This window comes from Schistocerca cancellata, chromosome 11 (assembly GCF_023864275.1).
Source record: "Schistocerca cancellata isolate TAMUIC-IGC-003103 chromosome 11, iqSchCanc2.1, whole genome shotgun sequence".
Lineage (NCBI taxonomy): Eukaryota > Metazoa > Arthropoda > Insecta > Orthoptera > Acrididae > Schistocerca > Schistocerca cancellata.
The window spans coordinates 93823530-93849152 of record NC_064636.1 but is presented as its reverse complement, the minus strand read 5'-3'; the positions used below and the strand labels follow the sequence as shown (position 1 = coordinate 93849152).

Here is a 25623-nt window from a genome sequence, read left to right as displayed (position 1 = left end):
TTTTTCCTGTATGTTGGTATTTTAATGAGGTACGATAGAAGACAGTTATCGAATTTTCAGATGTTTAAGTGAATTTTGCCCTCTCATGGTGAATAGAAAGAAATAGATAAATTGAATCATACCGGATAAGCGGTAATGAATGCATAATGCGGTAAGATGTCATTCTGGCTTCTTACACAAACACGCCATCAGCTGCAGTGTAACTGATCAGGGTTTCAGTTCTCCATGACTGGTAGACCGGACACCACAGCACGTTTATATAATGCCTGTGAACAGTGTCAGACGTTGTGTGATACTTGTGAAGGATACAGAGACACTTTCTACGCATGCGTTATCTGCAGCTGACATAATTTGGAAGCTGCTCCACTCTTGATCTCCAGTTGCGTGGCTGGTCTAATTGTGCAGCAATAAGATTTTGGGGCATTTAGATGTTACAATGTGGCAGTGTTGAGTTGCACATGACCACGAGGGCAGGCATTATCGTTGTCAAGGTTACAGTCTATCACGTCTGGTCAAGACAAGGGAAGAATGCCATTTTGCATACTGGGCTCACAGTGACCCCTTTACAACTGTGCCTACCATCTGAGACCAAATAATGGTATTTTATCAGCAATGTGTTATCCTGGCCCATGGTTCTGAGATTCATTTATTGGTTTATTTATTTATTTATGTGATTTCCTCAATACCCTCTCGGGTGGAACAGCGATCATTGCAATTTATAAATAACCGACTCATTAGCCAGAACATTATGATCACCTGCCTATCATCGATTAAACGTGTACTGGCAATAGCAGCGTTACTTCACGAGGAATGACTGCTAGTCAGACGCACGCACAGTCGATGTAGGATCAGCAAATGTGCTGTCCATCTGTAGATGGGGAAGGTATGCTGTATGTCCCAGTTTGAAGCAGGGAATTTTATGATGACCTGAATGCTCATCACGATTTCGGAATGCACGATTTGTTGAGTGTTCGAGGAGCGCTGTGGTGAGTACCTTCGACATGTGGCGAAACCAAGGTGAAACTATGTCCAGACGTCATGGGGTTGGGTGGCCATTCCTCATTACATTCTCGAATGTTGTAGGCCGGGCAGACTGGTAGACCGCGACAGATGGTGCAGGCTACAAGTGTGTCTGAACACACAGTGCCCTCAAGACATCTAACAGTGTGCCTCTGCAGCTGACAACCCATACATTTGCCAATGTTAACACCATGACATCAGCAACTATGACTGAAATGGGCACTTGAACATTAGCAGCTCCTGGGAACCTTTGCTGTGGGACAGAGAGAAATTGGCGCTGGTTCCTTTGGGCTCTAGGGAAATTCACCTCGACATTCATAGGTCCAGTAGAGATTGTTCAAGGCACCATGATGGCCAACAAATAATATACACTTGTTTCAGACCACATACTCCTCTTCATGAGGATCAGGTTTCACGATAGCAGTGGCGTTTTTCAACCAGGTAATGCACCATATCACAAGGAATGGAGGTGATGGAGTATTTCGAGGAACAGAGTGGCGAGTTTCAATTAATGTGCTCGCCCTACAACTCACCAGATGGGAATGTGATTGAACACATCTGGAATGTGCCTCGACGTGGCGTAAGAGCTCATTCCCCCCATGAGGAATTACTGGGAATTAGGTGCCTTGTGTGGGCAGTGTGGTGCCAGTTCCCTTCCAGACCATGATGCCTCACTACTGCTATCCATTGCAAAGGTGGACATATCAAGTATTACATAGGTGATTATAATGTTCTGGCTGATGAGAGTTTATGTTTTAGTCCTTAGTAGCAGTTTTCATTTAGCCTACTGGTTACTGGTTTTGGTACACAATACCACCTCAGGACATCCTCTGCCATGCTCTCGGGAAACTACTAGGTACCTCAAATACGTCAAGCTTGTTTTTCTTCTATTTCTTTCTTATTTTGAACATTATAATATGGTATGTCTGAAATATAAGATTTTCTCTGTCCTTTTTCTGTCTACTAGTATGATCCAACATTTATATGGATATCGATGTGGTGCTCTAGATAGAGGCATTCGTTATTTCAAATCATCTTGCCTAATTTTACTATTTCATTTTACATATTGCTATTAACACTACAATGAGAACTGATACTGTAATTGTAGTAATAAACAATATAACTCTTACAACTATTGAAAGCCCCTATTAATACTACATCACCATGAATTTTCTCTAGAAGCTACAACTACTACTGTTACTACTATGTTACTACTGACAGTTGTTAATAATATTAACACTAATAGAAATACTTATACTGCAGTCACAAAAGATAACATTATATCTTACTGCCTTGTATAGCTTTGCTCTTTCCATATGCAGTAGTCTAAGGTGGACGCACACACACACACACGCAATTTATTAGAAGGTGGGGTCAAATAAAAGCAGCCAGAGATTAGAGTTCCATAGTACAAAGCAATACAACAGAGGAAAGTAAATACAGCACTAAGATGACTATAGTAGCTGTTGAAAATGAGCACCATTCATCTCTTGATGCTTTTGGGCCCTGGTCGGTAGGTTGCTGAAGGTGGATCGAAGGGTGGATGCTTGAACTGCTGCAGTCTCATCTGGAGTGTTCTGCTGCAGTTCTTGATAACTGTGAGGATTGTTGTGATTGACTCAGCTCTTGAGGGCTCTCGTGCAGTGTAATAACACACTGACAGATCAGGTGACAAAGGTGGCCAGTTAGGGCCCCAACTAGGCTGCCCTCTGTTAACAACTGTGAATCATGAAATTGTGTATCTGTCTCAAAGGTTCGGCTTGCTGTATGACCAGTTGCTCCATCTTCTTGGAAGTAAATGAACGCGTTTCCCTCCTCCATTAATGCTGCCACAAATAGCTCCAAAATGTTGGCAATATGATGGGCCAAAGTCAGCAGCTGATTGAAGAAGGTGAAACCAGTAATGCTGTGTACGGACATTGCACACCAAAATCCAACCTTATGATCGTGCAAAGGTGTTTCGTGGAAGTTCTGCTGACTCTCTGCTACCCAGGACCTGTGATTGTGTTAGTTGACGTGACAACTCAGCTGAAATTAGTCTCCATCAGACATAAAGAAAAGATACATGTCCAAGCCATTCATCGTTATCCCAGTGAATGGACATTCACAAATGTGGAGGTGCTTAGGAACATCTGCTGGTTTTAATGCATGACCAACAGACATGCGGTAGGGATATAGAGGGTGGTCCATTGATAGTGACCAGGCCAAATATCTCACGAAATAAGCATCAAACGAAAACACTACAGAGAGAGATACTCGTCTAACTTGAACTGGGGAATCCAGATGGCGCTATGGTTGGCCCGTTAGATGGCGCTGCCATAGGTCAAACGGATATCAACTGCGTATTTTTAAATAGTAACCCACATTTTTATGACATATTAGTGTAGTACGTAAAGAAATATCATTGTTTTAGGTGGACCACTTTTTTCGTTTTGTGATAGATGACGCTGTAATAGTCACAAACGTACAAGTACGTGGTATCACGTAACATTCCGCCAGTGCGGACGGTATTTGCTTCGTCATGCATTACCCATGTTAAAATGGACCGTTTACGAATTGTGGAAATGGTCGATATCTTGTTGACATATGGCTATTGTGATCAAAATGCCAAACGGCGTGTGCTATGAATGCTGCTCGGTGTCCTGGACGAAATTATCCAAGTGTCCGGACCGTTCGCCGGATAGTTAGCCTACGTTATTTAAGGAAAGTGTTCAGCAACATGTGAAACGTCAACCACGACCTGCAAGAAATGATGATGCCCAAGTAGATGTTTTAGCTGCTGTCGCGGCTTATCGGCAAATCAGTAGCAGGCCAATTGCGCGGGTATCGGGAATCTCAAAAACGTCGGTGTTGAGAATGCTACATCAACATCGATTGCACCCGTTCCATATTCCACCAGGAATTGCATGGCGACGACTTTGAACGTCGTGTATAGTTCTGCCATTGGGCACAAGAGAAATTACGGGATGATACTACAAGATGTTTCACTGCATGACAGAATGGCGATGTACTTCCAACATTATGAATGTCCGGCACATAGCTCGCGTACGGTTGAAGCGGTATTGAATAGCATATTTCATCACAGGTGGATTGATCGTCGAAGCACCATACCATGGACCGCACGTTCACCGGATCTGACAGCCGGCCGAAGTGGCCGTGCGGTTAAAGGCGCTGCAGTCTGGAACCGCAAGACCGCTACGGTCGCAGGTTCGAATCCTGCCTCGGGCATGGATGTTTGTGATGTTCTTAGGTTAGTTAGGTTTAACTAGTTCTAAGTTCTAGGGGACTAATGACCTCAGCCGTTGAGTCCCATAGTGCTCAGAGCCATTTGAACCATTCATTTGAACCGGATCTGACGTCCCCGGATTTCTTTGTGGGGAAAGTTGATGGATATTTGCCATCTTGATCCACCGACAACGCCTGACAACATGCGTCAGCGCATTGTCAATGCATGTGCAAACATTATGGAAGACGAACTACTCGCTGTTGAGAGGAATGTCTTACACGTATTGTCAAATGCATTGAGGTTGACGGAAATCATTTTGAGCATTTATTGCATTAATGTGGTATTTACAGGTAATCATGCTGTAACAGCATACGTTTTCAGAAATGATAAGTTCACAAACGTACATGTATCGCATTGGAGCAACCGCAATAAAATGTTTAAACGTACTTACGTTCTGTATTTTAATTTAAAATACTACCTGTTGCGAACTGTTCGTCTAAAATTGTGAGCCATATGTCTGTGACCATTACAGCGCCATCTACTACAAAGCGAGAAAAGTGGCCTAACTAAAATGTTCATATTGCTTTACGTACTACACGAATATGTAATAAAAAATGGGGGTTCCTATTTTAAAAAACGCAGTTGATATCCGTTTGACCTATGGCAGAGCCATCTAGCGGACCAACCATAGCGCCATCTGGTTTCCCCCTTGAAGCTAGACAAATTTTTTCATTTGACGCATATTTTGTGAGATATTTGGCCCAGTCAGTCAATGGACCACCCTGAATATGCAGGTCTGCATAATCAGTGTGACATCATGGTCTCTTGTGACAGGTGTTGGATTGATTTGGTAGGTATCTGAAGCATTTTCTGGCGCACTGCAGCCATGTTTTGTGGTGTGCAGGGGAGTTTAGGCATCTTTTTTTATTGGTTCAAAACAGATCCTGTTTGACAGCACTTTCGGATTAAGCTTTGCATAGGACTCATTGTTCACACTTTAACACCACTAAATTTTGCAGAAAACAGCTGACCACACCGTTTCCATGACTTCGTTCTCACATAACTTATCACAACGAACGCCTGCTGCTCCAATGAGAGTACCATCGCCCCCTCTGCCCTGCTCCACTCACACTGGCACAGCCCGCACTACAACCTGAACTGATGTGGATCACGTGGTGCGTCACATGGCGTGCATGTCATAGGGTGTGGCTATATGCATATATTCACGTGCAATCGTATTCATTCTCCCAGGCCACTTTCATTTGCTCCACCCTGTACTAACAGAAGTATCTAAGGTCTCTCTAGGTTTGCAGCCAGATTGGCCACGCTATCATGTCCAGCAATATTTTACTGCCTCAAGACAGCATTGCAACTGATCAAAGTGTATCACTTATATTTCACTCATTTTTCTAATCTTCTTAGATACACTCGTGGTCACCTCCCTGAACACTTTTGTTATTGGACCAGCCAATCACAGTACTGTATTGTTTTGTTCACAGTCCCTAAGGCCATGAGCATGTCTTCCTCGTCGCTGCATTGGTGTCAGAGACTACTAGCAGATGGACTATGGAATTATTGAGCCATGTGTAGCTGTCATTACTAGCAACACAGAAAAGGCTACTACTGGGGTGGTGCTGTGAATATAATGCATAGACTACTGGCATTACAGCAATGAATCACATTTTGTACTGGCCCAGATGAGCATCGTCAGGCACTATGGCGGCGACCTTGGTAGAGGTCGCATTCTTCCTGTTTTCTGGAGACGTGCAGCAGTGTTACTTCTGGTGTCATGGTGTGTGGAACCACTGGGTATGACCTCAACTCAAGACTCATAGTGACTGAGGACACTGTCAGCACAATGGTACGCCACTGACATCCCGTGTCCCTATTTGCTGCCTCTCTTGCAACAGTGTTGTGACATCAACAATCAACAGGAAAATGCTCACCCACACATGGGATGTATCTGCATGAATTGTCTGCATGACGTTGAAATACCCCCATGTCCCGAAAGACATCCAGATCTAACAAGTAGGATCATGTCGGGTGTCAATCCATTGCAGTCGTAGTAACCGTGATATCAAGGACGAATTGCAATGGTTATGGGCCACTTTGCCTCAAGAGAGGGTATAATGACTTTAGGATGTTCTTCCCAACAGGACCAACGCACGTGTCCAGGTAAGTGTGGTTGCAATGTCAAATTATAAATCGGTTCTGTGTAAATTTGATTGGATTTTTCAATGACTGATATAATGTCACATACTGTCTCAACCTGTGAATTATCATTTAGTTTCGTTTGCCCTTCCAGATACTTCAGCTCTTGTTGATGTAATGTATATTCAAACATCAATTCCACATGAAGTGATGTTCATAGTCTTATGTGGAGGTTATCTTTCCAGTCTTACATGCTTCACTTTCTGCAGAGTCTACCTTTCACTTTTGCAGCTGGTAAAGTCCAAAAATTTATGTTCATCTCATATAGCAATGCACCAGCAACCTACTTCCACATCCATTCCCTACGAGATTAATTTGGGAGATATATAACCAACAATGAAACTAGAAACTCCATCCACTACATTAATATATACAGAAACTTTGGAAAAGAATTTTAGTTTAGGAAACAATCCCCCTACTACCACACTGAATGAACATAATACAAAGAAAGATGTTGACATCGATTAAAACTATAAGTTTACTGTTAACCATTGCCATCTCTGCTTTTTAGAAACTAAAATTCGATTTTTTCGCCATAACACTTTGCTAACGCCTCCCTCCTCTAATTTGTTTAAAGATATGCTTATGTAGTGACAGAACTCACGACATGCCACAGACGGGGGCTGAGTGGGGACCTGTGGTCTGCACAGCTGTGATGAGGGTCTGGCCACAGTCGCTGTGCACACTGTGTGGCTGTATATTGGGGGTTGGTCCTGCTGTGTCCAGTGGCTGGCCCACAGTGCAGAGGTAGACTGTTCCGATACATGTATTAACACAGGGACCACTGGGCAGCTGTCCATCCACAGATAATGGGACCAATACAGCCAAAGGCGACGGTGGGTCGACTAATCCACTAAGATAAATGACTAACTAGTGAGACAATCAGTTTACACACTGCCTCTCATGAGTTCCTCATACTAGCAGTTTAACATACCAAGTTACAATCACTCAGAAATTAGATTGGCAAAACGTTTAAATGTACTTAATTTGCTGCTGGCCAGAGTGGCCGAGCGGTTAAAGGCGCTGCAGTCTGGAACCGTACGACCTCTACAGTCGCAGGTTCGAATCCTGCCTCGGGCATGGATGTGTGTGATGTCCTTAGGTTAGTTAGGTTTAAGTAGTTTTAAGTTCTAGGGGACTTATGACCACAGCAGTTGAGTCCCATAGTGCTCAGAGGCATTTGAATCATTTTTTTTACTTAATTTGCTACTATGTCCATCAGATGGTGTTTGTAGGTCATATGCTATAGACTGGGCGGTAGGGGGAACATAGAGTAAATATGGTGACAGATACTTCTGAAATGACTGGGGAAGGAAATTCAGAGAAAAATGGAGCACACTATTTATCATATTACGAAGCTACTGCAGTAAAAATTTCACTTCCATTAAAACCTTTATCGCAGAATTGAAACTTCAGCCAATAGATTTATTTGATTCACACTGGCCAATGAGCACTCACACGAAACAGGTGAACATTGAATAGTACCTGACTGGGAGGCTGAACGAGTCTATGAGTATGATCAGCAAAATAAGAAGACACATTAATTTTATATATATATATATATATACGCCTAAGGGCTGATTACAGGTTGTCTCTCACTGAAATCAAGAATTTGGTTTGGTTACTGGGTTCAGTGTAATGATACTGTATTAGTATATGTCATGGATACAAGAATGATTGAGTATGATTGAAAACCATGAGAAATAGGTTACATAAGGCGATGCACCCAATATATCTCAGTAAAGATTCTGCAGGACTAATATTTACAAAAACCACAGGGAAAATTAAGCAAAGACTGGTCAGTAGATATTTGACAGACCCTCCTCTAAGAGCCAAGTACAGAGTTTTCACACAAAAAAGCGCCTTCCTTTGTGTGTTGCACAAGGGAGTGCACTGAAGTATGGCAATGTCATGGGAAAGAACAGACTAGAATCGGGAAGGAAATGTGAAGGAAGACAGAGCATTACGTGGAACTGCCTGAAGCGGCAGAGCTGTGGTGAAACCCGGTCGCCTTTCTTGTGAGGTGGTCATGTGGTGTTTAAGAATTATGTTTTTATATCATCTTCTTCAAGGGAGATGTTCCAAATATGCTACGATTGAGAATGACAACATATTCCTTAGAGATTAGTAAACTTCCAAAAAGTTTTTTCTAATTCCCCTCGAATAGTTCTTTAGAGTTAATGAATTTTGTTACAGAAATTGTCAGCGAATCACACATATATACCTAGAAAGTAAAAGGGAGATACATAACACACAAAACTGTTGTACTGATATGGGTGTAGCGACTAATGTGACTGACCACTACAACGAAGATTTCAGGTTTTACAGAATGGAAACATCACGAATGGGGAATTCAAAATACCTTGAACTGTGCTGCAGCATTCTAAGATACACTATATGATCAAAAGTATCCAAACACCTAGCTGATATTGAATTACAAGTTTGTGGCGCCCTCTATAGGTAATGCTAGAATACAATATGGTGTCGGCCGACCATTAGCCTTGATGACAGCTCCTACTCTCACAGGCATACGTTGAATCAGGTGCTGGAAGGTTTCTTGGGGAATGCCAGCCCATACTTCATGGAGTGGTGCACTGAGGAGAGGTATCTTTGTCAGTCGGCAAGGCCTGGCACGATGTTGGTGTTCCAAGACATCACGAGAAGTTCTTTAGGATTCAGGTCAGCACTCTGTGCAGGCCAGTCCATTACAGGAATATTACTGAGGTGTAACCACTCCGCCCCAAGCCGTGCATTCAGAACAGGTGTTTGATCGGGTTGAAAGATGCAATCACCACCCACGAATTGCTCTTCATCATAACTGCCTCCAAAGTTTACTGTTGGCAGTAAACACTCTGGCAGATGACGTTCACTAAGCATTCGTCACACCCACTCCCTGCCATCGGATGGCAACATTGTGTACCGTGATTCGTCACTCCACACAACGTTTTTCCACGATTCTGTCGTACAATGTTTACTCTCCTTAAACCAAGCGAGACATTGTTTGCATTTACTGGTATGATGTGTGGCCTATTAGCAGCCACACGACCATGAAATCCGAGTTCTGTCACCTCCCGCCTAACTGCCATACTACTTGCAGTGGATCGTGATACAGTTTGGAATTCCTATGTGATCATATGGATAGATGTCTGCCTATCACACATTAAGACCCTCTTCAACTGTCTGCAGTCTCTTTCGGTCAACAGACAAGGTCGGCCTGTATGCTTCTGTGCTGTACATGTCCCGTGACGTTCCCACTTCACTATCACATCGGAGACAGTGACCTAGGGATGTGTAGGAGTATGGAAATCTCGCGTACCCATGTATGACACAAGTGACACCCAATCACCTGACCACGTTCGGAGTCCATGAGCTCCGTGAAGCGCCCCATTGTGCTCTCTCACTTTGTGTAATGACTACTGAGGTCACTGATATGGAGTACCTGGCAGCAGGTGGTAGCGCAATGCACCTAATATGAAAAGCGTATGTTTTATGGGGAGTCCGGATACTTTTCACCACATAGTGTAGATGTTTCCCTGGTCCTGGTAAGGAGCGACAGACTTGCTCCGCTTCTTCACCTTCACTTTACACAGTATAACACCATTTATAGGTATCTCATTCCCAGAAGCAGGGGAGACAACAAACGAGAACAGAGGCTACTTTGAAGGAAGAGGTTTAGAGTAGCATGTACAGCACAGAGAACAGAGTGGGCTTTCCCTAGCTGCCAACAGCACATGTCACTGTGGTGTCTGTCTGTGATCTGAGCAGTCCATCATTGTGTCCATCACTAGAACGGAACCTGCAGTGGCCACAGCTAATTTTCCTTTTTCTTCATTCATTTCAGGAGCTAACGTTAATGACACCTTGTTGTACACATGCAATTCAATAGAAATGTTGACTGCAAATATGACGTAAATAATCAACGTAGCTATGGAAATCTTGGCTATTGCATGATTCTCTTCTTGCTAACTTATCTGCCAACAAAAGATTTGATGAAAATGTTATTAGAATTCAACGAAAGCATTGTGAGCCATCAGAAAGTGCTATTTCTATTTCCATTTTGTGTGTTTGTGGCTCTACTGTGCAATGGCCTTCAGACATCCATGCATGTTTGAAGAAACAAGTACTGCTGTGAGCTACAGCTGCGTGAAGTACGAGAAACGTATTCACAGTCGTGAATACGATGAGACTTCAACTGTACAGTTTACTGGTGATGTAAAAAGCTTGATGTCAGACCTGGACTGGAATCTGAATTTCCCAATGTGCAAGTATGATCGCCGAACAACTTCGTCTATGCGAGCATGCTTCAATGACCGACCTAAAACTACACATATCACCATGAGTTTCCATGTCGTGCTGTAGAACAATCACTGTAACTCACACAGGAAGAAACTTACTTATTGTTGTCACGACCTTTGCCTGGGCATATGAATACTACTTACAGTGCCTGTGTTTAAAAACCTCCTATGGCATGTTCTTCAGACAAGGATGCATGTCTGAAGGAACAGACCCTGCTGCAGATCACACCTGTATTTCGCATAAGAAATATGTTTGCAGTTTAAAATACGATGAGATTCTCACTCTACAATTTACTGGTGACATTAGAAGATTTGTGCCAGACTGGGACCCGAACCTGGATTTCCCACTTTATGCGAGCAGTGGCCTTAACAACTTCCAGGATCCAGGTTAGAGTGTCAGTATGGAAGAAATTTTACTATTTTGCCAACATATAGGGTAAATCACCGAATGCGTCCTCCAGAAATATTGCGGGTATTGAAAGTGCTATTCATCTGCTGTTTGCATACAGTGGATTGGTAGTCTGGAGCTCGTATTGTTAGCCAATCCATAGATTGTACTAATACCTAGGAAGTGTATTTGTTGTGACAAGATATACTTTTCTAAATAGACCTACTCCTATTGACATTAACAAACGAAGAGTAGCGTAGTTCAGAATGTCAGTGGTGTTTGTTGCAGGATCCAAGTACGAGTCGTTTACGAGATACCGTATTTGAAATGTTCGACATCGGCACTTGTTTGTGGCATTCAACCTGCTTAGTTGCGAAGTACAATGTCTTTATGTTTGCTTACTTCGAGCATGCGTGTTCCTTGAGAGCATTTAGACAAGCTATTCAGTTAGTGTGTGACAATCCAATGCAGACAACGCCGGTTTTTGTATGACATACATTATGTGACCAAAGGTATCTGGACACCCCCAGAAACATTCATTTTTCATATTAGGTGCATTGTGCTGATACCTACTGCGACGTAGTCCATATTGGCGCCCTCAGTGGACATTACACACCGTGATACAGCAGAATGGGGCACTCCACGGAACTGACGGACTTCGAATGTGGTCAGGTGATTGATGTCTCACTTGTCATACGTCTGTACGCGAGATTTCCACACTCCTAAACATGCATAGGTCCGATGTGATAGCTAAGTGGAAACGTGAAGGGACACATACAGCACAAAAGCGTACAGGCCGACCTCGTCCGTTGCATGACAGAGACTGCCGACAGTTGAAGAGGGTCGTAATCTGTAATAGGCACACATCTATCCAGAACATCACATGGGAAATCGAAACTGCGTCGGTATCCGCTACAAGTACAATGACAGTCAGACGGGAGGTGACAATACTAGGATTTCATGGTCGAGCGGCTGCTCTTAAGCCACACATCACGATGGTAAATGTCAAATGACGCCTCGTCTTGTGTAAGAAGCGTAAGCATTGGACGATTGAACGGTGGAAAAACGTTGTGTGGAGTGACTAATCATGGTACACAATGTACCAATCGGATGGAAAGGTGTGGGTATGGCGAATGCCCTGTGAACTCTCTCTGCCAGCATGTGTAGTGGCAACAGTAAAATTCGAAGGCGGCGGTTTTATGATATGGCCGTATTTGTCATGGAAGGGTGCCTGAGTGGTTGCATGACAGTAACGTCTTTGTGAAGGACTGGCCCGCACAGAGTCCTGACCTGAACGCTACAGAACACATCTGGGATATATTGGAAAGCCAGCTTCGTGCCAGGTCTGACCGAGCAACATCGATACCTCTCTTCAGTGCAGCACTCCGTGTAGAATGAGCTGCCATTCCCCAACATACGATCCAGCACCTGATAGAACGTATGGCTGCGAGGAGCGCTTCATTGAATTTGTAAGTCATATTCAACCAGGTGTCTGGATACATTTGATCACATAGTGTATACAAGAAAATGGATATCAGTAGTAGTGTATTTTACTGCGCATGCACATCTAATTAAACTTTGTGGTGGACATTGTAGGCCTGGCAGTACACACACTTATCGCTGTGTAACGTAGAATTGTGACTTGTCTCACACTTACCTGGTGTCTGTCGGTGTCTCTGCAATCAGGTGAGCCAACTCCACAACAGTTTGTGGGTCATTGACTACAGCCTCAGCCCAGCCCTGCGTCGCCATCACACGGACCAAGTGGGCCTTTATGAAGGCGACGGCGGCCTGCTTCAGCCTGTTGGCGGAATGCCTAATCGCGAGAACACCTGCAGCTGCCGCAGTCTCGACAGACAGCTGGGCGACCACCTGTTGCTCACAGTGCGCTTTCAGTACCGAGAGGCCGTATACGTCGGCGGCGACCAGCAGCTGTGGGGCCATGCTGGGCAGCTGGGGCACCTGCTGGGTGTAGAGGTATGCCAGCACCTGGCGCAGCACAGGACCCTCTGTGTCCGAGAGTACGAGCTGGCTACTGCTGCCCTCTACAGTGACGCGACGGACCATGTCCGCAAACACGGGACTCCTGGCGGCCAAGACAGCCCTGTGAGCCACAAGCCGCGTACTGTCCCCGGCCAGCAGAGTCACCACAGCGCCGTCCCCGGCGTCCAACAGAGCACCCAGATCCACGGCCGTGGCCTCCTCAGCCTGCTGAACTCGTCCCACTGTGAGGTATTCTGGAACACAGTTTCCCAGAGGAAAGATAGGAGTGGCTGCCAGTGCAGAGTTAATCATTTTATCAATTTAAAGACATTTATAATGCTGCCATCAGGATAAAATTCACACACAACATAGATTAAAGTGTGTAGATGAAGGAAATAATACTTTTGAAAATCTATTACATCTCCTCTTAAAACTTCCCTATTTGCTTGTAAAAAATGCCACGGAATGAATACAGGCCTCCTATCATTTGTCTCTTTGTACAATTACTTGCTCAAACTATCAAAATGGAGATCTAGCACAAAACTAAGAGCATATTTTATTCAACACACAGTCCCAATTTCTGCACTTATTTAAGAAAACAATGATACTTTATGTCTGAAATCTGTACCCCTCTGCCCTTAACCGCTAGCCCAGCATGTTTCTCTCCAGGAACTGATTCAGGGGATCAACTAACTGCTGTCACAGTCTGGAATGACTTTCTAGAAACATGATATAGAGATGGCGGGCATAGCTTGATGGCAACTTCTCACATATTCCAACATGACAACACCCAATATTTTGTAGGGTAGTGGCGTAACGGCCCCCTTCCCCCCCTCCCCCAGTGGATAAAATTAAATTTTATGTGGGGTACAAACAACTGTGTCCAACTGTGTTTCGCTCACAATACTAAATTATTTCTAAAAGATCATGTTTATCATTACTATTTCACAACAATGTAATAGTATATTACATAAGTTAACATTAATTAATTTTTATTTTCAAATAATAGAAGTAATGAATGACACAATTTGGTGCATGCTACAGCTTGTCAAACGAATGTATGAACTTCATATTCCACACGTTATCCTCCTGCTGCACGCAATAGTTTTCACTTTGTACCATGATGGAGAAATTGAGACATATAGATCACATATGCTTCAATATCTCATAAAAATTTCTAGCAAATGACCAGAAATTTCGCCATCACTCAGTTCATAATAGTAAATGAAAAAATATTAAACTTCAGCTCAACACTTACTATGTAGTGGCTATTATTGTAGTGTAAGATGTGTACAGTACTTTTTTTATTATTATTTGTGGCACCTAGTCAGACACAAAGCGTTGGCAAGTTAAAATCTTTCGATTTCTGACACTGCAGAAGTAAGGAGTCCAGCAATCAAGTGATTCAGAAACAGTAAGTAGAGTGCACGAATTTTCACTTGATTGATTTTAAGTAAAGGTGCAGGGTGAGGGTGACACAAGTGTCAACAGAGAGAGAAGTGGTGTAGAGGAAACAAGTTTTGTAACAAGTGCATAACTTCACTGCAGACAGTTAGTTAACTTCCATTTTTGAGTAGTCTTAGACGCAATGAGAAAGGCTACATCATTACAAATCAGAAGTACCAATTGTATAATTGACACATTAGTCTGAGGATTAATAAAACGTCTACAAAGCTAAGTATCATTTATCTTTCATCACTTTCAAAATAAAAATTTTCGAAGGAAATATTCTTCTAAGTGGAGTTTAGTTAATTGCTAAAGATGATGACTTAGTGTGTGTGTTTGGGTGGGTAGGGGGGGTGGGGCGGGGGAGGTGGAGCTCTAGCTAGTGTCTGTTTGCACTCTGGGATAATGGTCTCAGAAAGGTTGGGAGCCATTATTGTAGGGGGATATGTCAGGGCCAGTCATAGAGAATATGCTATATTTTCAACACACATTTTTTCCATCATTTGATAATTCATGACACCCTACCAAATTGTTGCAGATGGTACTGATAACTGACCTTTGTTGGTGTAAGTTCTTCATTACAAGCTGTTATTAGCGCTAAAAATAGTCACAGTTCCAGTTACTAAGTTAGATGATCAGGTTGATCCTTTAAATGACTTTTTAAATTACTATTATTTATTGCACTTGTTTTCTATCAGCTAGCTCCAAAAATCCGAGAAACAAAAAAGTCCTGGGAAAGACAACATTCTAGCTGACTATGTCGAACGTGGAAGAATTGGAATTAGAAATCTGTTAAATACTCGCTAGCATAACATATAGAAACTGGGGAATTTGCCCTCAGATTCTAGAAAAACATTATACGATATTTGTCCTTAAGGGAGGAATGTCTTAAAATACGAAAATTACCGAAGCCTTAGCTTAGTTGAGAATGCCTTATCAAATAAAAGCTTCCACTGTCTTCGAACAATTGAGACAGGATTATCAGAAAGTCAGTTTGGATTCGGGAAAAAACAAAGAATCCAAGAAGGAGTAATATCATTAAACTTAATTTGAAATTGTAAATACATAGCTTTGGTAGGTATACAGGAAACGTCACATGATGTAAAATGACCAAATAAAGTTTGAGGTACAGGAGAGTGTAGGAATATGCATAGAGAGTGATATATTATGTGGAAGCTGTATAATAAAAGAGAAGAGTTCCATTGGAGTACACTCTACACAGGTTCTACGCATGTTCACAAATGAGTCCGGCAGGGTGGTGTACTATAAACAATTATCTTTAATCTATTCAACGAACAGGTACTTAGGAGGGGGAGAAGTGTTACATGTAGTAATACAGGAGAATAGAGCAGGTATGGATGGCATAGCTGTTGTATCTGAAAGTGAATACAGTCTAGGCCCATGCTAGTGGCCTCTGTGTGCATCAGAACCAGAATGGTCCCAAAAGTGCACCTCGAAGGTGAATTTGGATAATCCATGAGTGGACATTGCACACCACACAGTCTCCCATTGAGGGTAAAGTGACATCTCGATCGCCAAATACTGCCTCTCAGCCCCCAACCGTGCCAATTTCACTTACTAACGAATCCATACAAATAAAAGTGGCCGAGAACAACATGGGGTGTTCGATGGGCATTCTAATTCCCATCGTGTCCCGCGGCTGCGGCATTGGACTGGATGAAGAAGACCCATTGAGTTCCCTCCACGGTCGCCAGATCTAACACCTACGGACTTTTACTTGTGGGGAACTGGAGGAACTTCCCACGCTGGAGGAACTTCTCCAGGAGATTACAGCGACATGTGCAGCGATCTACACTGTAACAGTGACTGACATAGTTGCGACGAGCCGGAAGCTGTGGCCGAGCGGTTCTAGGCGCTTCAGTCCGGAATCGCGCTGATGCTACAGTCGCAGGTTCGACTCCTGCCTCCGGCATGGATGTGTAGGATGTCCTTAGGTTAGTTAGGTTTAAGTAGCTCTAAGTCTAAGGGAGTAATGCCATAGTGCTTCGAGAATTTTAACTACCGCTCGTCATTCTGCTATGTGTATAGCCGCCGACTGTAAACATTTTAACACTTAAAGGAACCCTATGCTAAGCTGAAAGTTGTACAACATATGTGATGAATTATTAATTGTAAAATAAACACATAAGTAATAGTTTTCGTTCCTTATGGTGTGCATACATTTTTCTGGCTGACTATATAAAGAAGAAAAAAAATTTTAATTAGTTACAAAGTTCGGCGTGTTACAGTTTATTCAAAATGTAAACGTTACTACATATATTCGGATTAAGGTTATGACATCTTCGATGTGCCTGCCGTCATTGGCGATGAGGTGGCGCAGATGAATAGCAAAATTCTGCGTGACCCGCTGAAGTGTCGGAAAATCGATGCTGGCGATGACCTCCTGAATGTCTGTTTTCAGCTCAGCAATAGTCTCTGGGCTATTGCTGTACACCTTGACCTTAATATAGCCCCACCGAAAGAAGTCGATGTATTCAGATCCAGAGAACGTGGAGGCCAATCGAGGTCCATGCCCGTGCCTCCTGGGTACACCAGAGCCAGAATGCGGTCCCCAAAATGCTCCTCCAGGACATCAAACACTTCCCTGCTCGAAGGGGCCGAGCACTATCTTGCATGAATCACATCTTATCGAAATGAGGATAACTTTGGATAATCGTGATGATATCATCTTCCAAAACTTTTACGTACCGTTCGGTAGTCACCAAAAGAATATTGCACTGATTATTCCGTGGCTGGAGACTGCACACCACGCAGTCACCCGTTGAGGGTGAAGAGACTTCTCGATCACCGAATGCGCAGTCTCAGTCCACCAAATGCGCCAATTTCGCATATTGACGAACCCATCCAAATAGATGTGGGCTTAGGGGCGAAACGAAACCATATTCACATCAAAGTCCTGTTCGTCAATTCTGGAGACAAGAGTGTAGGCGAAACAAAACTGCTGTTCCATGGCTCTCGTGCTTAATGGCTGAGGAGTTTGAATTTTATATGGGAAAAGATGCAGGTCTTCAACAACTATACGTCGCAGTGCCTCCCAGTTGATTCCCAGCTGTTGTGCAGCGCGTCTGATAGATTTCCTGGGGCTGGTTTGAAACACAGCGCTTGTCATCCTGATGTTTTCAGGCGTTTCCATCCGTTTTGGTCCACCGACATTGCGAACACTGTCAGCACGAAAGCTACCCGTTGTCTCACACTTGCGAATTATATTCTTGATTTTTAGCACACACGGACCGGTTGTCTTCATCTTGATCTCGGTCGCACCACTTTCTTTGAGCCGCATTTGGGCTGTTATTGCTCGTGTAGTAGGCCTTCACAAGTGGTATATGTGCAGGTACGCTGTACCGTGACGTTTTCTCGTGTACATAGCCGACAGCAGCAAGGCGTGCATATGCAATCTCCCATCATCCCCCGCAGCCAACAGTACAATTTGAACGTCATAAAGGAAACCGTTCAGAAGCTATGAAGATTTCATTTCATGTAGGTCAATAATTGTCACCCTCAAACTTCCTGGCAGATTAAAACTGTGTGCCGGATCGAGACTCGAACTCAAGACCTTTGCCTTTCGCGGGCAACTGCTCTGTCGCCTGGGCTACCCAACCACGACTCACGTCCCGTCCTCTGGGCTTCAGTTCTGCCAGTACCTCGTCTCCTACCTTCCAAACTTCACTAACACTCCTGCCAGGAAGTTTCATATCAGCGTACACTCCGCTGCAGAGTGAAAATTTCAGTCTGCAAACATACCCCGGGCTGTGCCTAAACTATGTCACCGCAATATCCTTTCTTTTTTGGAGTGCTAGCCTTGCAAGATTCGCAGAAGACCTTATGTGAAGTTTGGAAGGTAGGAGACGAGGTACTGCTAGAACTGAAGACCATAGGAGGGGACATGAGTCCTGCTTGGGTAGCTCAGATGGTAGAGCACTTGCCCGCAAAAGGCAAAGGTCTTTAGGTCTTGTCTCGGTCCGGCACACCCTTTTAATATGCCAGGAAGTTTCATATCAGCGCACACTCTGCTGCAGTGGGAAAATTTCAATCTCGAATTGTCACCCTGTATGAATAACTTTCCTTCCTGATTTCTATCGTAAACATGTTGTTGTTGTTGCGGTCTTCAGTTCAGAGACTGGTTTGATGCTGCTCTATCCTGTGTAAGCTCCTTCATCTCAAAGTACCTACGGCTATCTACTTAATGTATTCATATCTTGGTCTCCCTCCACGCTGCTCTCCAGTACTGAACTGGTGATACCTTGATGCCCCAAAAAAAGGCAGACCAACAGATCCCTTCTTCTAATCAATTTGTGCCACAAATTTCTCTTCTCCCCAATTCTATTCAGTACCTCCAAATTAGTTACGTGGTATACCCATTTAATCTTCAGCATCCTTCTGTAGCACCACATTTTGAAAGATTCTATTCTCTTCTTGTATAAACTATTTATCGTCCATGTTTCACATCCATACATAGCTACACTCCATAAAAAGTCTTTGAGAAACGACTTCCTGACATTTAAAACTATACTCGATGTTAACAAATTTCTCTTCTTTTGAAACGCTTTCCTTGTCATTGCCACTCTACATTTTACATCTTTTCTACTTCCACCATCATCAGATAATTTGCTCCCCAAATAGCAAAAGTCATCTACTACTTAAAGTGCCTCGTTTGCTAATATAATCCCCTCAGCCTCACCTGATTTAATTCGACTACTTCCATTATCATCGTTTCGCTTTTGTTTAAGTTCATCTTTTATCCTCCTTTGAAGACACTGTCTGTTCCATTCGACTGCTCTTCCAGGTCCTTTGCTCTCTCTGAGGGAATTCCAATGTCATTGGCAAACCTCAGAGCTTTTGTTTCTTCTTCGGATTTAAATTCCTACTCTGAACTTTTCTTTTGTTTTCTTTACTGCTTGCTCAGTACATGGACTGAATGACGTTGGGGATGGGCTACAACCATGTCTCATTCCATTCTCAACCACTGTTTTCCTTTCATGCCCCTCGGCTGTTAATCTGCCATCTGGTTTCTGTACAAATTGTAAATAGCCATTCACTCGCTGTATTTGACCCCTGTCGCCTTCAGAATTTGAAAGAGAGTATTCTAGTCAACATTGTCAGAAGCTTTCTCTAAGTCTACAAATGCTAGAAACGTAGGCTTGCCTTTCCTTAATAAACCAAATAATCGTAAACATACGCCAGTGTATTGCTCTTACGTCTTTCACCTTAGGCAAATACATTTTTTTCAGCTTTGGAAGACAAGAGTCAATTATGAATGAAAAACGAGCGCAGTACTGTTATGTCGTCCATCAGTCCCTGCCGATGGGGATCCCAAACCGCACAGCAATACTCCAGAATAGGACGGACAAGCCTGGTGTAAGCAGTCTCTTTAGTAAAGCTGTTGCAGCTTTTAAGCGTTCTGCCAATGAACTGCAGTCTTTGGTTTGCTCTAAGCAAAAAATTATCTATGCGATCGTTCCAATTTAGGTTATTTGTAATTGTAATCCCCAAGTATTTAGTTGAATTTACAGCCTTAATATTAAGTGTAACTTATAGCGTAATCAAAATTTTTTTTGGATTTATTTTAGCACTCATGTGAATAACTTCACTCTTTTCTTTATTCAGCTTCAATTGCCACTTTTCGCACCATACAGATATCTTATCTAAATCATTTTGCTGTTCGTTTTGGTCATCTGATGACTTAACAAGACGGTAAATAACAGCATCATTTGCAAACAATCTGAGAGGGCTACTCAGATTGTCTCCTATGTCGTTAATATTGTTCAGGAACAACAGAGGGAAAATTTGGAAATTTGTGGTAAGGTCTTATGGGACCATACTGCTAAGGTCATCCGTCCCTAAGCTTACACGCTATTTAATCTAACATAAACTAACTTACGCTAAGGACGACACACAGACCCATGCCCGATGGAGGACTCGAACCTCCGACGGGGGGAGTCACACGGAGCGTGACAAGACGCCCTAGACCGCGCGGCTACCCCGCTCGGACACAACAGATGGCCTATAACACTTCCTTGGGGAACGCAGGATATTGCTTCTGTTTTACTCGATGACCTTCCGTCTGTTACTACGGACTGTGATCTTACTGTGAGGAAATCACGAAGCCAGTCGCACAACTGAGGCGATTTTCCATATTCATGCAGTTTGGTCAGAAGACGCATGTGAGGAACGGTGTCGAAAGTCTTCTGGAAATCTAAAAATTTGGAATAAGTTTGACATCCCCTGTCGATAGCACTCATCACTTGATGAGTATAAAGAGGTAGTTGTGTTTTACAACAACGATGTGTTTTGCATCAGTGAGGCAATACTGGACTTACGACTTATCTTAGAAGGAAGATTAAGGAAAGGCCAACCTACGTTTCTAGCATTTGTAGACGTCGAGAAAGCTTTTGACAATGTTGACTGGAATAGTCTCTTTCAAATTCTAAAGGTGGCAGGGGTAAAATACAGGGAGCGAAAGGCTATTTACAATTTGTACAGAAACCAGATGGCAGTTATAAAAGTCGAGGGGCATGAAAGGGAAGCAGTGGTTGGGAAGGGAGTGAGACAGGGTTGTAGCCTCTCCCCGATGTTATTCAATCTGTATATTGTGCAAGCAGTAAAGGAAACAAAAGAAAAATTTGGAGTAGGTATTAAAATCTATGGAGAAGAAATAAAAACTTTGAGGTTTGCCGATGACATTGTAATTCTGTCACAGACAGCAAAGGACTTGGGAGAGCAGTTGAACGGAATGGACAGTTTCCTGAAAGGAGGATATAAGATGAACATCAAGAAAAGCAAAACGAGGATAATGGAATATAGTCGAATTAAATCGGCTGATGCTGAGGGAATTAGATTAGGAAATGAGACACTTAAAGTAGTAAAGGAGTTTTGCTATTTGGGGAGCAAAATAACTGATGATTGTCGAAGTAGAGAGGATATAAAATGTAGACTGGCAATGGCAAGGAAAGCGTTTCGGAAGAAGAGAAATTTTTTTAACGTCGAGTATAGATTTAAGTGTCAGGAAGTATGGAGTGTAGCCGTGTATGGAAGTGAAACATGGACGATAAACAGTTTGGACAAGAAGAGAATAGAAGCTTTCGAAATGTGGTGCTACAGAAGAATGTTGAAGATTAGGTGGGTAGATCACGTAATTAATGAGGAGGTATTGAATAGGATTGGGGAGAAGAGAAGTTTGTGGCACAACTTGACTAGAAGAAGGGACCGGTAGGTAGGACATGTCCTGAGGCATCAAGGGATCACAAATTTAGCATTGGAGGGCAGTGTGGAGGGTAAAAATCGTAGAGGGAGACCAAGAGATGATTACACTGAGCAGATTCAGAAGGATGTAGGTTGCAGTAGGTACTGGGAGATGAAGGAGCTTGCACAGGATAGATTAGCATGGGGAGCTGCATCAAACCAGTCTCAGGACTGAAGACCACAACAACGACAACATGTCTATGTGTCAATAAATCGTTTTCTTCGAGATAATTCATAACGTTCGAACACAGTATATGTTCCAAAACCCTACTGCAAATCGACGTTAGTGCTGTGGGTCCGTAATTCAGTGGATTACACCTGCTTTCCTTCTTGGGTATTGGTGAGACTTGAGCAACTTTCCAGTATTTAGGTACGGAGCTTTCTGTGAGCAGGCGGTTGTATATAATTCCTGTATATGGAGCTGTAGCATCAGCATAATCGGAAGCGAACGTGAGTGGGGTACAATCTGGACCGGAGATCTTGCCTTTATTACGTGATTTAACCTGCTTTGGTACACCGTGGATGTCTCTACTTCTATGTTTCTCATCTAGGCAGTTGTTCTTTATCGGAATTCAGAAATATTTCCTTCGTCTTCTTTGGTGAATTAGTTTCGGAAAACCTGTTTCATAACTCTGCTTTAGTGGCACTGTCGTCAGTGACTTCGCCGTTGTTATCGCGCGGTGAAGGTGATTGCGTCTCGCCACTGGCGTGCTTTATGCACGACCTGTCGCTGTCCGTGATCACTGCCAACTGTCCTCAGTGCCAGTGATTGGCCGCAGACACGCACTGCCGCAGGAGGAACACCTGTTTCTGGAGCTGAGCTGTGCACCAAGTCTAAGACCGTGGACAGGGGTTGTTTGGACAAAAAAGTCTCCCTCGTCTGCCTCTCGCTAAAGGGTTAATAAAGGTGGCGTTTGGACATTTAAGCTGCTGATTCACAGCAGCTTACACCTCGGCACTTCCGAGGTAAACACGTATACAGAATCCCTGCATACTTACACATATGGAACTTTTGTGCATTGTGGTTGGCTTTTTCTTTCACACATTTGCAACCACACAGACAACGTTTATATATTGGCTTTGGCAAGTATTTCGGTGGTTATGTCACTTTGTACGTATATGCACACACAACTTTCAGTGCTTAGTCACTAAATGCTGTCGTCGTATGTCTCCCTGTGGCCGCCACGCCTACAGGAGAGATGACAGGCTGCTCCCTGCCGAGGACAGAGAGCTGTACCTCACCGTGGTCGTCGTATTCCACGCCAAGACAACTTGGTGGCCAAGGAATCAGGGGTGAGAAGATGTTTTGCTCTAAATGCAAGTCCGTCTGGAGACTACACACACTGTTCCTCGATGCTCAAAAACTCGGTGATGTTTTCACAATTCTTCTCTTACTTTCGTTTCTGCCCCTGTGTGGTCAGCAGAGAACAGGCCATTGCTTCAGTATCTTTCTTTCGTCAGTGAACATTATACTGTTGTGTGTATTTTGTTAATTCACTAGGATTTATCTATAATGCCTGGTCTCACTTCAGACGTCTCTCTTGTATGCATTTTACATCTGTTTGTTACCAGATTTTTCTGACACAAAAATTAAAGATTTCTGAGACACAAATTAAAGATTAATTGTATAGGCACTTAAGTATTTTGCAACCATACATAATTTTTCAGTTTTTTTATATATATATCTTGTGTGCTTCACCGTCGTAATTGTAAGTAAAAATGGACTACGCCTCTCACTATAGACTTTCATTTAGCCTCTACGCATTCACCCTTCAATACCTGATCTGCTGCCCATAGAAAAGTACACTTTCAATGGCTTGCTTTTGCCATGTGTACTTGCAAATAATAATCCATCTAAAACGTACGGCCACTAACAGCCATAATTATCAGTCTGCAAATGGCGCAAGTTGTTTTTTTGGTCATCAGTCTACTGACTGGTTTGATGCGGCCCGCCACGAATTCCTTTCCTGTGCTAACCTCTTCATCTCAGAGTAGCACTTGCAACCTACGTCCTCAATTATTTGCTTGACGTATTCCAATCTCTGTCTTCCTCTACAATTTTTGCCCTCTACAGCTCCCTCTAGTACCATGGAAGTCATTCCCTCATGTCTTAGCAGATGTCCTATCATCCTGTCCCTTCTCCTTATCAGTGTTTTCCACATATTCCTTTCCTCTCCGATTCTGCGTAGAACCTCCTCATTCCTTACCTTATCAGTCCACCTAATTTTCAACATTCGTCTATAGCACCACATCTCAAATGCTTCGATTCTCTTTTGTTCCGGTTTTCCCACAGTCCATGTTTCACTACCATATAATGCTGTACTCCAGACGTACTTCCTCAGAAATTTCTTCCTCAAATTAAGACCGATATTTGATATTAGTAGACTTCTCTTGGCCAGAAATGCCTTTTTTGCCATAGCGAGTCTGCTTTTGATGTCCTCCTTGCTCCGTCCGTCATTGGTTATTTTACTGCCTAGGTAGCAGAATTCCTTAACTTCATTGACATCGTGACCATCAATCCTGATGTTAAGTTTCTCGCTGTTCTCATTTCTACTACTTCTCATTACCTTCATCTTTCTCCGATTTACTCTCAAACCATACTGTGTACTCATTAGACTATTCATTCCGTTCAGCAGATCGTTTAATTCTTCTTCACTTTCACTTAGGATAGCAATGTCATCAGCGAATCGTATCATTGATATCCTTTCACCTTGTATTTTAATTCCACTCCTGAACCTTTCTTTTATTTCCATCATTGCTTCCTCGATGCACAGATTGAAGAGTAGGGGCGAAAGGCTACAGCCTTGTCTTACACCCTTCTTAATACGAGCACTTCGTTCTTGATTGTCCACTCTTATTATTCCCTCTTGGTTGTTGTACATATTGTATATGACCCGTCTCTCCCTATAGCTTACCACTACTTTTTTCAGAATCTCCAACAGCTTGAACCATTTTATATTGTCGAACGCTTTTTCCAGGTCGACAAATCCTATGAAAGTGTCTTGATTTTTCTTTAGTCTTGCTTCCATTATTAGCCGTAACGTCAGAATTGCCTCTCTCGTCCCTTTACTTTTCCTAAAGCCAAACTGATCGTCACGTAGCGCATTCTCTATTTTCTTTTCCATTCTTCTGTATATTATTCTTGTAAGCAGCTTCGATGCATGAGCTGTTATGCTGATTGTGCGATAATTCTCGCACTTGTCAGCTCTTGCCGTCTTCGGAATTGTGTGGATGATGCTTTTCCGAAAGTCAGATGGTATATCGCCACACTCATATATTCTACACACCAACGTGAATAGTCGTTTTGTTGCCACTTCCCCCAATGATTTTAGAAATTCTGATGGAATGTTATCCATCCCTTCTGCCTTATTTGACCGTAAGTCCTGCAAAGCTCTTTTAAATTCCGATTCTAATACTGGATCCCCTATCTCTTCTAAATCGACTCCTGTGTCTTCTTCTATCACATCAGACAAATCTTCACCCTCATAGAGGCTTTCAATGTATTCTTTCCACCTATCTGCTCTCTCCTCTGCATTTAACAGTGGAATTCCCGTTGCACTCTTAATGTTACCACCGTTGCTTTTAATGGCACCAAAGGTTGTTTTGACTTTCCTGTATGCTGAGTCTGTCCTTCCGACAATCATCTTTTTCGATGTCTTCACATTTTTCCTGCAGCCATTTCGTCTTAGCTTCCCTGCACTTCCTATTTATTTCATTCTTCAGCGACTTGTATTTCTGTATTCCTGATTTTCCCGGAACATGTTTGTACTTCCTCCTTTCATCCATATAAATTA

General features: G+C 43.0%; 1 protein-coding gene across 2 annotated transcripts in view; it reads right to left on the bottom strand.

The window, feature by feature from the left end:
• LOC126108804 (poly [ADP-ribose] polymerase tankyrase-1-like) overlaps window positions 1-25623 on the bottom strand; it is a 92635-nt gene that overhangs the window by 14951 nt on the left and 52061 nt on the right. For both annotated transcript variants that reach the window (XM_049914169.1, XM_049914170.1), the window contains exon 4: window positions 12798-13377. In XM_049914169.1, the coding sequence (XP_049770126.1) occupies window positions 12798-13377 (580 nt within the window). The remainder of the gene's footprint in view (window positions 1-12797; window positions 13378-25623) is intronic.